Below are 15,201 nucleotides of genomic sequence, written 5' to 3'. Positions count from 1 at the left end.
CGATCTTGCAATTTTGTCCAATTAATGCAACTTTTCCGCAAATTTGACGACATCTCACATTTAAATACCATGAGTTTGCACCCCAAACAAAAGCCATCCATTGGCAGAGATCTCTCCCACACATACACCAGAAGAATGGCACATGGTACACGTGACAACGATCAAGTCGATTGCCAGCTTCTGGGACATTCTTGATGATGCACGTAACACAAGAAAATAAAAAGAGACACAGAAGCGCAAACTCTTCTCCTGGCAAGGGCGAAAGCGTAGATCACCTCCTCCGACAACGTTTAGCAAAACTTGTATCGGCTAACATCAATCAATCAAACTCCGACTGTGGAATGACGTTCAAAACAAACCCTAGAGACTCAATACTTCCTCGTTTGATTACTGTGGTCTTCCTGGAGCTGTCACCCCATCTGAACTGTTTTCATTTCTTTGCATGTGTGCATTACAGTGCAGGACACCAGGGGCAATCAAAGCACACTCATGCAGATATATAGGTACAGTGACAGCTCTGAGCATTCTGAAATTTGTCGCGACGCACTAAATAATCTGTTTAAGCCAGTGAGACTACTCTGTTCCTTCTGTAACACAATGACCTCCGTGTTCTCGTGGCTATGTAAATGGGAGACATGGGAAGTTAATGCAGCACAGGTGTGATGGAGCACAAGACTGCGTACATCCCCGTGCAGCAAGAGGATGGAGCCTTTAAAAGTAGCATACTTCTGCTTCCACTCTTTCATTCAGCACCATTTTCTTTCACTTTCGCACAAAATAACATTTGTTGAGAGAATGTGCTGCAGTGTATTGATTCATTTAGAAACGGTCCAGAACAATATCACCCACACTGCTGAAAACCAGTTGATAGAAATTCAGACATTCCTCGGTGAATCCTTGTCGATATGTGTGGTTTGTGAAGGTGTTCTGGGCAGCCCTGACCTGAATGCCACATGAGAGGAACTTGTGTCGCTTTGCCAATCAAACGTGCAGCGATCAGGTGCAGCTGGACCTGCCGGGGGGTTTCCCCCACATTTATTAGTTGATCTTTAATCACGCGTTACAGACTTTGCTGCCAAAATGGAACAATGTCAAAGTAGTTAACCGTTCGTCCGCATTGCTTTAATTTATTGTCATCCCCTAATTGGTTCGCTCTGAACACACTTGTAGCAGCAAAGGTGTTTTAAAATGGTGTCTAATTTAATTAGACCATTTAGTCTGTCGTAAACACACAGTAATACAATAGCTGTGTCTGTTATCCACTCTGTCAGCCTTGCAGAAGTCATGTCGGTGGCCTGCAATGATGTCTATCAGTCCTATCGCCAAGATAAATGTTGGCATGCATAGCTTGCATGTCTCAAAGCCCCTGATGTTAAATCAGAAATGCCTGTTGGAGATTTCCCATCAAATCACGTCTGGAAATGTCCCAAATTCTTGTCGAAAATATCCAGTTTTTATCACCATAAAACACAAGGCTGAAAACTGTTTCGAGGTTTAGTCAAAGACACCCATTTCTATCGCCACAAACAGGGAGGAGATGAGCCGACAACATCGCTGAAAGTTGACAGGAAGTCTTGTTAAAGCAAAACTCTTGCCAAAATGCAACCTAGGCTTTTTTTTGTGAATGTACATTAGCAAATCTTCATGTAAAAGCATAATTACGATGAAAGAGGCACTTTTAAGATTGACCGTATTTTGTTTGGGGTCAAACTCATTTTCAATGGGAGTGCTATGGGTACTTTTATGCTAGCATCAAAATCACTATTTTTAAAACAACAAGAAGGCTCGACACAACATGAAACTTTGCTGGTAGTCTCACCAGGGTCTCTACACATGAACACCAGCATTAAGAACATTGTTTGTGTACACAAAGTTTAATAAAAAGAAGGTTTTTGAACGACTCATGTTAGCAGTAGCTTGTTCCGCTAGCGCCGTCCTGCCAGCCGAGAAGTATTGATCTCAGCTTGCGACGTAACATGGAGGTGAGTTACGGTGGAACGCTCCTATAGCTTAGTTCCATGTAAATGCACAGATAATTTGTTGTTTTGTCATTAGAGAAAAACAATATTGACCTCGAAGTTGAAAAAGGAGCCTCATATAAGAAACAACACTAAAATCAAAAGCCGGAAAAGTCAAGTGCGATATCGAGTGGATAGTTGTAGTTGACAGCAGTTTCAGATTAACTGTCCTCCAGGTTATGTCACATATGGAGATTGATATTTCTCAGCTGCCATGACAGTGGCTAGCGGAACGAGCTACTGTCAAAGTGAGTCGTTCAAAAACCTTCTTTTTAGTAAACTCTGTGTTCACAAACAATGTTCTCAATACTCGTGTTCATGTGTAGAGACCCTGGTGATACTAGGAGCACAGTTTCATCTTGTGTTGAGCCTTCTTACTGTTTTAAAAATAGCAATTTTGATCATAAAAGTGCCCATAGCACTCCCATTGAAAATGAGTTTGATCTGAAAACGAAAATATGGTAAATCTTAGAAGTGCCTCTTTCATCATAATTATGCTTTTACACAAAGGTTTGACTCGGGACATTCATAAAAAAAAGCCTAGGTTGCACTTTGGCGAGAGTTTCGATTTTAAAATACCCACTTTTGTTGCCACATACACATCTGGGCATTTCGGCTGAAACTTGTCCTGTAGCCTCCTTGAAATTTTTTAATAGTACCCGCTTAAAAATCTTAAAAACATTTGCCACCTCCAGACACTAAAGTTAGTTAACATGTGACCTGAACATGATAGGACAGGATTTTGTTGAAATGTCAGTATTGGTATGTAGCCCACGTCGTATACCAATGTAAATATATCAGTGGTTTCTCAGAAACCTTATGTGCCAAAAACTTATCGTGGCGACGGGGCGGCGTTGCATCCATGGTGCTGTTCACAACCTTAAGCACTTGGAGCTTCAGGCTAGCCTTCGGCACTTAACATTGCCAACAAGTGAAAGAACAGAAGCCCATAGAAGGGTTAAGAGTGCAGATTACTGCAACCTCCAAACACAAAGAGGACAAACTTTGCAAGCCCGTGCTGGGAATCACCTCCTGCGTAAGGCCCTCTGGACAAACCTCGTGCCTGAGTGGAAACTTGGCTCTGCTCTTCATCCACTTCTAAACAGACGGCTGCTTACACACACACACACTGCACACCATAATAAACACATGAGGCGAACACCATGTTTTCACCCAGCACAGCTCCAGACGGGTGCGACAGGCGGAGGGAGGGCGGCAGCAATCACAACACAACACAGCAGGTGACGCAGAAGCGTTATAGCTGCGATAACCCTGGACAAATTGTGATTGTGCTGTACATATGTGTGTCCTGTTCCTCAACAGAAATCCCCTTTTAGTGTTTTTGGGATATGATGTCAATGTCAAACTGCATTGTTACTGGAAAGCGGAGCTCACAGTGCTTAAATGGTAGGCTCCTCGCGCAGACACTGACAGGAAATGATGGTTTTCAGTGTTCTTCCATTTTAAGACAAAATGCAGGTTGTCACAGAAACTAACAAGAGCAGTTACTGCTACTTATGTTACTTAATTGCTGCTTAATTATCCAGCATGAGCATGCAAGACTGTTTTTCTTTATTCAGTTATCATTGGAATTATATGGGATTTGCATGTACTTTTCCACTGATGCATCTTCATGCAAACCGTACCTATAAAGGACTGACATTTTCATGAATACAGCTTTGTATGCAAACAGTGACTGAATGGAAACATGGCACGTGCCCAGAGAGGATGCTGATGGTTGCTCATCGACAGTGTATTAAAACCGGACCTGCAGGTTTAGCCTTACAATGATTACGCATTTTACTCATCTGATACCCTTCTACACCTGCAGAAATAGGATAAGCGCTTGTCCGTTGTACATACAAGGAAACGCAGCCAACACTTGGCACGTTTAGGTGACTGAGCTGAGCCCACGAGCTTTGGATTGGCTTCGGATATTCAATATCAGGGTGGTAGCCCCACAAAATAGGTGAAAGCTACATCAACATACTGAATCTCTATCAATCTTGATAGATTTGATACTGTTTTCTTCCGCTTTTATATTGCAAGTGGATCAGATGTGCAGTGAAAGGAATGACATGTAAAATAATCATCCAATCCTGCAGCTCCATGAAGGTTATTAGCGTTTTCTAACTCACTGGTTTGGTTTTCTGGCCCATCAGTTCCATTTCCAGCAGCAGTGGGAAGCTGCTTCTACTGGCGGAAAAAAAAAAGAAGAAGAAGAAGAAAAAGCTTAGATGAACCAAGCGAACACTACCGGCCCCGCACGAAACAGTGGACAAGGATAGGAAAGAAGGCTGAACAGCTAGCGGCTAAAAAGACCAAAGAAGGGACTCAGTGAGTTGAACATTAAATCAACTCAAATAAATGGTAAAATTGCTAATGTTTGTCCAAAAATGAGCTTAGCGATGATACGTCAGAGGACATGTCAGGGTCAAAACTGAGTTAAACTAGTCGACAGTTACACTTTTTAGACATCTGTGTTACATAAAACTAATATTTCAGACAGCACTGAGCTTTCAGTACGATCAGTATGAGCTGTTTCATATATGCTTTACAGTCTCATTTATTGATCATCAGCTGCTTTGTTACCACCAGATGTTGAAGTAACTCATTAGCAAAAGGTTGATGGAAATGGCATTATTCAAAAACAAAACTGCTGGATTTCAAAGAAGCTTTCACGCTCGCTGGAGGTGGCACTGTTGACTCGATGAGGCGAGGTTGGAACACATTTTGCAAATGAGTTCTGATGTAGCAGAAAATTATGGTATGATGGTACTGGGCAGTCCACTCCTGACTGCCAGATTGGAGCCACGAGCAGGTCATAAGCATGGCCTCATGTCAGCCAAATAAACCAGAAGCTAATCCAGATTCAGATCCAGCCCATCAGAATGATCTGTGGCTCAGATTTGGGCCAGCTCTGGATTATTTGGTTGATTTTATTTGATACCATGTGGCTGTGGTATGGCATCATTCCACACAGTGTGTCGGAGTACAGACCTGTGCCATAACAGTTTTTGCTATCAGGTAACTCTGAGTGTAACTCATGACTGATCAGCTGTCTCTACTGCGACAGAAGAATAACTATTTGTTTGCTGCCGTCTTTCCAAACAATCCCATCATATTCCCTTTTCCAGTTGAATTCCCACATTCCACCGTAGACAAACAAGGCAGCTGTTTTAGTTTCTTCTTCTTAACGGCAGTTAGCAGTTGGCTTACAACTGGTTTTCTTTCTGATTTTGGACCTCTACTTCTCTGTTTCCTGGGACGGAGAGTCATGGATATGTAGCCTAAACCATCTTCTGACGAAACTAGCCCACTAAATTTGCTCCCAGTCTGTTCAGTAAATATAACTTATTCACATTGTTTTTTGGGTTTTTTTTTTTTTTTTTTTACCTCTGTAAAAAGGAGGTCCTGTGTCCACTCGTGTTTGTTGGTTGGTGTCAGCAGTATTCCACAAGAGCTACTGAATGGATTTTCCACAAAACTCAAGCTCAGTCCAGAGTAGACCCTATTAGTTTTTTGGTGCAGATCCGGATAAAGGGACTGACGCAGGATATTCTTTCTCACTTTCATTGTGAGATTGGTCTTGGACTGTGTTCATTCCTAAGAGAATAACAGAGGGATCTATGGTATGTGAGCGGATCCAGTTAATGTAGATCCTAAATCTGGTGATCTTAAATGATGGTTATGCAGTTAGGAGTGGTCTGAATTTGATTTACAGGCCATTCGAGTTTGATATTGGATTACGCCTGATCGAATTAAAGGGGACTGCTGGTTTCAAAAGTTCACTTCAAATTTGCTTGACAATCAGATGGAAACACTGCTCCTCAGTCCTATTTATACAGGTGCACACTTCTCACTATCGATGCTGATACCCCTCATGCCAACGCACCTCAAGCTCCCTCTAATCTCCTCCTATGGCGTCGAAGTTTTCAGTACTGTTGACTTTAATAAGATCTTATGTCCGTGCATGTGTTTGTTGATGGGGGATCAGTTCCCCTGGCAGCGGCGGATTCCTTGAGCTCCCTCAAAGAGCAAAGCTTTTTCCACCAAATCTATCTGTACAACTCTTTGCTATAAATGGTCAGTATCTTGACTGAAGTGTTGCTGACTGACAGAAGCTGCTCAGCTCTGGCTATGGAGGTGCTGTTGAAACAAGTCAACCTAGACGTCTATAAAAAAACAAACAAACGACAAAATAAAACCAATGTTTCGCCATCCTTTGACCTAAAAATCAACACTGAACTGAACCACTGTCTATCAAAGTCTTTAATCAGCTGATGTTGACTGACAGGAACGTAAAACATTTCTTTTTTTAAACATCCTTAAAAGGTAAGAGGATATTACACCATCCGTGTGCCAAGGTGTCATATCACAACATGCCATCATGACAGAAGCATATTTCACTGATCCACGCCTTGTGTGAGTCACTGATTAAATATGTCCAGTCTGGGTAGTGTCACAGCGCCACAATGAATCAGTTGTGCGACAGGGATTGTCACATACAACAGATATTAGCCCCTGGCAAATGGCAACAGGAAGCACACTTTTGTTTTGTTGTATGTGGTGGCTGCTTGTGTTTTTCCTACTTCTTTCATTTAAAGGAACAGTTCACCCAGAATCAAAAGACTCCAGAAGCATCTAGAATATCAAATTGATTTGAAAACCCCTCAGCAAGCGATCAAGCTCGTACACCCGCTTCTAACGGAGCATGTGCCCGTGCTTTTAGCTTAGCAGCTAAGAGCCAAACTAGCTGTTTGTTGCAATTTCGTGTTTTGTTTTTTCATTTGTGTTTTTAAGATCCCTAATCTAATTCAGTGGTTTAGGAGAATGCTGTTTTGCTGTTTGCTGTACATGTATCCTTTAATAATATACCATGTTTCCAAGAAATTAAAGGATATCAAAGATAATAATGCCTGAGATGCTCCGTGACTGGTCTGGATTCAAATCACAGAGCAGCTGCAATATTGCATAATGCTCTCAAAATGTACAAGATGAAAGAAAAACACTGAAGAAAAGGAAGAGAAAAGTTCCATCACAAACTGACAGAGCCTTATTTAAAGAATAAGGGCACTGAGTGTGCCATGTACGTCATATCTTGACCCTACGCTTAAAAATGGAGCCATGCAGGAAAGTCAGGGAGGGAATGTTTATGCAGTGACAGCCTATGATTGCCTCGGGCCCTGAGAGTCATACCAGGGCGAATGGCTGTTTACACAGCGAGAGCCAATCGCATTAGAGATCCGTCATTCCAGGCCCGCCTCTCGCCTTCCTTGCTCCGTGGCTGGAAACTATAAAGTTGCCTGACAAGTCAAGAGGGAGCAGGAGAGGAGACCGAACCATGAGAGAGAACTCTACTAGTCTGTCATCCCAAAGCATGGCGTTCACTGACTGTATGCAACCCACTGACCTGTTCACTGAGAAGAAGGGAATAAAGTAAGTTATGAGGTGTTTAAAAACAATGTTTCTGGTTATGATGATCTTGTAAAACAAAAAAAAAAAGAAAGAAAAAGATAAAACCAGAATCACTCTGCCATCAAACTCTGAACTGATTTTTCTGTATTTTCTTTATCTAGGAGGAAAAACTGGAGGAACAGAATAAGATTTCTCTTGAAGAAAAACTCTTCCCAGTCGATGTTGCAAACAGACATTACAAACAGAAACAGATCGAGCAGGTAAGAACCTTTTTTAATGTGAAGGATTATGCTCATATTACACAACATCTCATTTGTGTGCACAGCAGCTTTTTTGTGTTTCATGGCAGTTAGAGCTTAATTTTAAATATAGAATTAAATGATAGTTGATCTGATTTTACTGATTGTTTTATTCATCTTTGAGTACCATTATCCACACTTAATTGTACCTGCACTACTTTTTCTATCTTGTATATTTTTTTATGTAAGTTATGTTTATATTGTTTCATGACTAAATAAACCAAAACAGATCACAATGATTGTATGCCTCAATTGTATTATCTTACTATATACATGTTAGAAAATTATATGTTATCATATATATTATATCACTTTTTTCTGATGGTTCTTCTTGTCTGCCCTCAGGCTAACTGCTGATGAGATCAACCAATGGGCGCAGTCCCTTGACACACTCCTCAGTTATAAATGTAAGTACCATTCACCGGACTATTGGTGCACGATTACATAAAAGAGCCTCAAAGGTCACGCGGTAACTGTGCGCTTAATGAAAGCAGTTTATTGGCCTCAATAAAACAGGCTGTAATGGCTTTGCACTTAGTTTACTTAGCCTAAATGGGCAGACAGCGATGCATCCCTCATCTTTAACACTTCTCTTCCCTCCCTCCCTCCCTCCCCCGCCACAGATGGGAAAGCTGCTTTCTGCATCTTCCTCAAGTCCGAGTTCTGCGAAGAGAACATCGAGTTTTGGACGGCCTGTGAGGATTTCAGGAACCACACGTCGTCCAAAGACCTGCTCTCCAAGGCCAACAGCATTTACGAGGAGTTCATTAAAAATGAGGCTCCAAAAGAGGTAACAGCACGTACTGAGTTATTTTATTAGTTTGCTGATCAGAATTTATGTACCTTCAACTTCTCTAGTTGTGCAAGATATTCTCCATTAAATACTGGATCCAAATGCTCATGACTGCTACTTGTTTGGTCACAGATAAACCTGGACTTCCACACCAAAAATGCCATCATCCAGAGTCTCCACGAGCCCACCACGACCAGCTTCCTGGCAGCTCAGAGGAAAGTCTACAGCCTGATGGAGAACAACTCCTACCCCAGGTTTATCCACTCCGACCTCTACAGAGAGCTGTGTGCCAGCGCCAGGAGGCAAGCTCAATAAGTCCTAGTCAAACTAGACACTGGAGTCATTTGTTTACAGCTGCGACTGCGCTAATAGACGGCTGATGATGTTCATCCCAGGCACCGCTTCCGGATAACAGACCCGTATGCAAATCCTGAGCGGTGACATTAGTGTGGAAAATGCAAAACAGACACCATTTCTATTCCATCCCGCTGAGAGCTTTCAACAATGAAGTTGGGATGATAAGGCCGGGTGCTGCATGCTGCTGCAGGCAGTACGCAGAGCCTTTCTAGCAGATGGGATTAAGGTTCCATCTTCTTCGCTGGGTCATTACCTGCACTTTCTTTACTACACACTGTTTAGTGTTTTGAGCGACGAAGCAGATCTTGAAAAAAAGCTGTTGTAGCGTAACTGCATTCAAAGCTGAAACCACTGCTGATCTCTGTCAAAACACTGAACACTGTGATGTTAGATGTGTTTGTGCGCTGGTATTCACTTGAAGACTCCGTACGGCTGTCATACACACAGGACGTCCTGTGAGACTCTGATTGTCACTCGTAATGTTGCTGTGCTGGATTTTACACAAAAGTGCAATTTTAATTTATATAATAATGTTCACAATTTGCATTGAAGACTGTGTTTGGTCTGAAATTACTGTGAGAATCGCGTGTAATGTATATATTTTGACTTCGCGTGTTGGATGTGAATTTAAGTTTGTGGCAGCCGGACTGCTTGAGAAATAAAATGCTCTCTCTAATACAGAAACGTCTCTAATGTGCTTTTTTTCCTGAACTCACTGCAGAAGTATCATCTCCTCAAGGGAAGGAAGTTAACTGTTAACATTTGAGAGCAGGGTATAAAAACCATAGCTCAAAGATCTTATAGTCTAATTTACACCTAATGAAGTCTACATTACTGCTGAAGTGTACACTGAACTGGTCATTGACTTTTGGGCGACAATGTCCAGATTTTCAGTTGAAATCATTAAAAAATGGACATCATCAACAGAACAACAGTGCAACAGTGTTGCAGAGAGGACTACTGACGCTAGCATGCTAACCAGCCAGCCCATACTGTTGCAAGACCCTGTGGTTTAATCCGAGGGAGGTAAAAGCAGCAACATTTTTACACCTTTTGTCTTTATGAAACAGAAAAATACAAATGTCTGAATTGCAGTTTGTCTCTTTTACTTAACTCTGTTTAGCTGAACTGCCTCGTTCAATCGCTGTTAGAACACGCTTCATTCAAAGTCGACACAAACAAGACCAAACTCATCAAAACAGACTTGGTTCATCTGTCCACAATCACCTCAAAAAAATGTGTGTTTTCACTGAGGAAGATGTGAAAATAATCCAGCTCCCTCAGCCAATAGCGACTACCTGAGCTCCTTGCTAACGGCAGGTACTCCCTACAGACAAAGATAGCTACAGCACAGAGGAGCAAGTCTAGGATATGTATGAGCAGCTGTAAGCATTCTTTCCTTTAATTGCACCCGCAACACATACGGAGCAACAGTATTACTTATTTAGTGTCGTGTTTCTGACCACCTGCAGACTGTACGTCCAATATTCACTTTCCTTTTAAAGGCTCAGTGTGTAGAATTATTTAGCGGCAGTGTGGCTGCAACCAACTGAACACCCCTCGCCCCACCTTCCCCTACGGTGGCAACTGAAAATGTGAAAAAAAAAAAAAAAAAGTGTGAAACGGCCTCTCTAGAGCCAGTTACCTCAGTAGATATAAGCCTTATGAAAAAAAAAAAAACACAGTGGTGCTTAGTTTCACACTGATTGCACACTAATGAAACCATAATAATGCATTATGAATATTTCATTTCTACAATCCCCCTAAATCATACCTTTAATCGCTCTTCTGAGAGAAGAGTGTCTCTTTAACTGTTGAACACACTATGTTCCCCAGCTAATCGTTAACTTTGCTTGCATATGGTTTGGAGGCGGACAGGTAGTGCACACAGGGTTTATCCACGTGTCTCTGCTTAAAGCTGCCACCTGCTGCAGCTGGAGATGAGTTTGTGTTAAATGTGATTCAGGACATTAGTTGGAGCATTTCAAACAAAGACAGTAACTTAGAAGACACTTTTGAGGATTTTCAGAAATGACTTATTTTCGACAGAAATTCATTCACCCTACCGATTATGTCAATCACCTGGAAAATGTTGCGGACACAGACATATTTTGACGCACAAAGTAATTGGGTAGTCGACTGGAAGATAGCGCTTGGTTATCAGTGTGCTGGCTAAGATGTGCTGAACCAGGTTATATTTGATCAATTGCAGATATCAATATATTGATTAGAACTTCTTTAAATCGCACAAAAGTGCCTCATTCCTTCTTAAAGACAGGGCCAGCATGGGCTAATAGGTTGCTCAGGCAGACCTACTTGTTGATCGCTAAAGCAAAGTGAAGTAATATTTTCCACTGACCATAAAATTACTATCTATCTTGAATATCAACTCCAGAAATGGCTTAATGTAAATGCGATGCACTTTGGGTGTTTGGTTTAACAGAAAGGTCAGACACATCCACTAACGGTACACACTGACATCTCTTCAGAGACAGTGTGCTCGGTGTTCAGCTGTACAACAAAAACAACATTCCTCATCTTTCTGGTACGCCGCATTCCTCCGAGTGCAGCTGATGGGGGCCGCGTCATCGCCAACCGAGTTTCCCGTATGGTAACAATGTTAAGGGTTGTAAGTACAGACGGGGAGAGAACACACTGGCTGACTGACGGCAAAGAGAGTCCTCCTCTGCCTGCTCGCTGATGCTGAGGCTGTCTCCAGCCGTGAGCTCATAGTAGCAGCTGACAGTGGCCAGACACCCGGACGTTGCTGCCGACAGGCTGACAGCTCTCTGCTCTCTGCTCAGACCTGTGGCCCGCTGTCGAGGTGTAATGAGATCATCTGTTACACCGGCAGCTCTCCAGAACCGTATGCTCTGCTGCCGACAGGTCAGAGGAGTACGGTACCTTTGTGGTCGGAACATGAATGTTTTGAAACCCAGACTAGCTGGGGAAAAAAAGGATGCAAGCGTAACTTTGTTAATAATGGATTAGTTTGCATTTTAGCAGCACAGCTCAGCACCACAATGCCATTGGTCGGTTGGTTGGTCTGCCTCGTTGGAGGTGTTTTGATAAGAACTATTTGATTGGTCGGCCATGATATCAGGAGTCTTGCTCCCTGGAGGATTAAGCCAACTGACCTTGGTGGTCCCGTTGAAGCTACACCAGAAGGGTGACATGTATGTGTTTAAGTGAAATGTGTTGACAGCTATTGGTCAGAATGCCACTCAGTCAGCTCCAGACATCCATGTTCCCCTTCCCATACCCAGGTCGCCAAATACCAACACTTTGGTTTTGCGCGTTCACATCTAGTAGGGTTTGGTAGGGTGTGTCAGTTCTTTCACTCACTGCCTCTGTTCTGAGGGTTAGAGGGAAAAAAAACTTGGAAAAGGGATTGAGCATTTTCACTCTTTTGCGAGCTGGCAATGAGACCTAGCAATCAGCCATCGTGCTCCAGAATCGCATTACTTATCATTCAGTGCCATTACTACATCACTTTGTCCAATAAAGTGGTTTATGGACAGATTCCCGCAGCACCAAGATTCCCTTTACCCTCAGATATGTATTTTGTATTAAGTGCAAATCAGCAACTAAGATGGTGATTGTGCTAATCATATGTGCTAAAACAAAGCATGTTAGTGGTGTGATTGGGAGCATGCTAACATTTCCATTTAGCTCACAGCGCAGTTTTACCCTTACATGGTACAGCCTAACATGCAACCAGCATGGCTGTAGGTCTCGTTTGGATAATAAACTCGTTGACTGATTTTGTATGAACTCTTCACTTTCTTTGCATTTCTATAAATGTCTTTGTCACGCCCACTGTACATCTGGCAGTTGGATGAAATGGTATTTTTTCACTGAATTCTGATCATATTGAATCATAGTTTAAATCATCTCTATCTTCAACAAAAAATGCTCACTATTTGCCAACTTTAGTTTCTAAACTTGGCTGCTTTCTTTGGTTTTACACCATTGTGAAACGGGACAGTTGGTCCCTTTTCACAATTGGTCAAATTGTGAAACTGTTGGTCAAACAAAAAAAAAAAAAGAAGCAATTTCAGCCCCAACTTGGGTTCTTATTAATCCGACGAGAATCAACACAGAATGCAGTTGTAAGTTGCACCCTTTATGCTAATGTTATGTTCTGTTTTGGAACCACTGCTTTTATGGGCCTCAGAAGCTCTTTCAGACTTTGTGCATTATATTGAGCTGTACAAATAAACCTTCCTTGACCTTCAAAGTAGCTCTGCGCAGCACACATTCCATTACGCAGCACTCTTTGGCTATTTATAAAACATAATTGCGCTGTGCACCTAAACACCATACAATCTGTTATATGACGTCCGTCAAGAACAAAGGATAAAACCCTAGAGAAAAGGCTGATAATTGCTATGTTAAACGTTGAAGCATGTGAGGTAGTGAAGGCATTCGTGAACACCCTGCAGAGCTGTAACGCTGTGAATACCTTCTGTTTGCTCATCCGCGTGGCTGAACTCAGACACACTGTTCCCTCTCTGAGCTGGTAGTAAAACCTAAGAGTTTTCATTTGTTGCTGTGAAGGATCTTGGCAACAGACTACTGGGATCCGATCCAATGAGTACTTAAGGTGTGTATGTAAACACTGGAGCCAAAAATAGAAAAGGGCCATGCTCTACTTTGGTCGACGGGCTGCAGATGCGTCAGACTGCATGGGTTTTCAGGGGCACGCCGCGTTCAAGCGCGACCCGGACGTCAAGTGCTTGTGGTTGTTTTGTACCGCAGGGACCAGAAGTTGATTTACAGGACGCCGCGGACTCCCACGTTCAAAACATCAACAGGCTGCGACGGGACATTGTCCAAAAAACACACAAGTCACAAAACTTTAACAGCCGTTTCTTAATGATGCACTTATAAGGAATGTGCTGCTCGTCGGCGTGCTTTCAATCAGGACAAACAGTTGAACACAGATTTGAATGCGAGATTGTTAAGAGGAATTCTAGTATTTTTAAACCCGGGCGTCCATATAAATGACTAAAACGTTCCTTCCTTCAGGGCAACACTGACAATCATGGTCCACTAAGAGCTCTGTCAGGCAGGGCACATTTTTCAGGTTGCAATAGGCAAGGTGCAGTGAGCTGCCTTTTGTTTTGTTTTTATTGTTGCTAAGCAAACACGCGTCTTTAGTATAACCATGATTTTGCTGCGAGGTACACTCACAGATCTGTGCCTTGTTATTTTGCCAGCTTGAAATAGATAGCTTCCAAGTTAGCAAACTTGGGAATAAACAGCATCTGTATAAAAGAGATCTGGCTCCAGTTGAGTACACTGGACACAGGGAAACAGTGATCTGAGAAGAAAATCACAAGGAGTATCAGCAGCTGGTCCAGGAGCTTTGCCACAATTCAAGCCTTAATATTATGCTCATTTAAGGATGAGTCAGGGAAAGGTTGACATTGACATTAGGCGCTTCTTCTGCTAATAAGTTTTTCTCCAACTCCAGTCGTTCAGAGTGCTCCTGGAAAACCACAAGCATCTTAAAATACGAAGCAATCAAGGTGCTAGGCCCTGCCTATGGAAAACAACTGGAAGAAAAACCATGCTCACTGCAAATACTGCATTCTGTTTGATCGGGCCCTGAAAGTGTTCCTCTCACACTCAGAATTTAAATGTCTGACAATATTACAGAAAGGATCCCAGTAGAGACTGAGCTTTTTATTTAGGATTCTGTTTAACACAAAAAAACAGCCGCTACAGCTCTCGCCAAGTCCACCAGACTCCATTTACAGAACCTGTAATTTTATCATTGTAAAACACACTTCATTCAAATACATGGCAAATAAAAATCCAATCTTTCCATTGTTCTGACAATCACCTATGAAAGCAGATGCGGTGGTATAGGGACAGGAGTGAGATGGAGGGCAGACTTTAGAGATGTAGCGGGGGAAACAGTGTGCACTGCCGCAATATTTTATGCATTAGCAGTCTGTGTCACAGCTACTGGCTGAAGTAATCAACTGGACCAATTACAAAACTTTTTGTACCTCTAAGTCATTGAGCATCGAGCATCCAGCATCCTAAAAATACTGTAATTCTCGTTGAATAAGTTTACAAGTTTAACTGTATAAACAAAAAAGGCTTAGCAGGTGGCTATTAGTAATGTGCTGTGAATACAAACCTTGTTGTTCCTCAGCTTCACCAGTAGGTGGAAGCAAAGATCTACCTCAAAGTCTGACAACTGAGTTGGTCTATTTCAGTTAGAAGCATGAAGGTACAAACATATGCAGACAATTCTAAAATGGACTGACACACAGGAAAAAATAAAATAAATCAGTCAAAC

At 42.2% G+C, this 15,201-nt stretch overlaps 1 protein-coding gene across 1 annotated transcript; it reads left to right on the top strand.

Annotated features, from left to right (window-relative positions):
• The first annotated feature begins 7,321 nt into the window (after positions 1 to 7,321).
• On the top strand, positions 7,322 to 9,188 carry rgs2 (regulator of G protein signaling 2). The gene is made up of 5 exons (XM_037113469.1): positions 7,322 to 7,457; positions 7,598 to 7,696; positions 8,081 to 8,142; positions 8,359 to 8,525; positions 8,661 to 9,188. The coding sequence occupies exons 1-5, from the start codon at positions 7,363 to 7,365 to the stop codon at positions 8,841 to 8,843; spliced, it is 606 nt and encodes a 201-aa protein (XP_036969364.1). The 5' UTR covers positions 7,322 to 7,362; the 3' UTR covers positions 8,844 to 9,188.
• The last annotated feature ends 6,013 nt before the right edge of the window (positions 9,189 to 15,201 follow it).

Source organism: Acanthopagrus latus, chromosome 11, assembly GCF_904848185.1.
Source record: "Acanthopagrus latus isolate v.2019 chromosome 11, fAcaLat1.1, whole genome shotgun sequence".
Taxonomy (NCBI): Eukaryota; Metazoa; Chordata; class Actinopteri; order Spariformes; family Sparidae; genus Acanthopagrus; species Acanthopagrus latus.
Note: the sequence above shows the minus strand (reverse complement) of the source record. Positions and strands in the feature narration are given on the sequence as shown.

Excerpts from the sequence above, each read along its gene's own strand:
- rgs2 (XM_037113469.1), top strand. The coding sequence starts at position 7,363 with ATGAGAGAGAACTCTACTAGTCTGTCATCCCAAAGCATGGCGTTCACT. Across the intron at positions 7,697-8,080 it reads AACAGAAACAGATCGAGCAG|GCTAACTGCTGATGAGATCA; the intron begins GTAAGAACCTTT and ends GTCTGCCCTCAG. Across the intron at positions 8,143-8,358 it reads CACACTCCTCAGTTATAAAT|ATGGGAAAGCTGCTTTCTGC; the intron begins GTAAGTACCATT and ends CCCCCGCCACAG.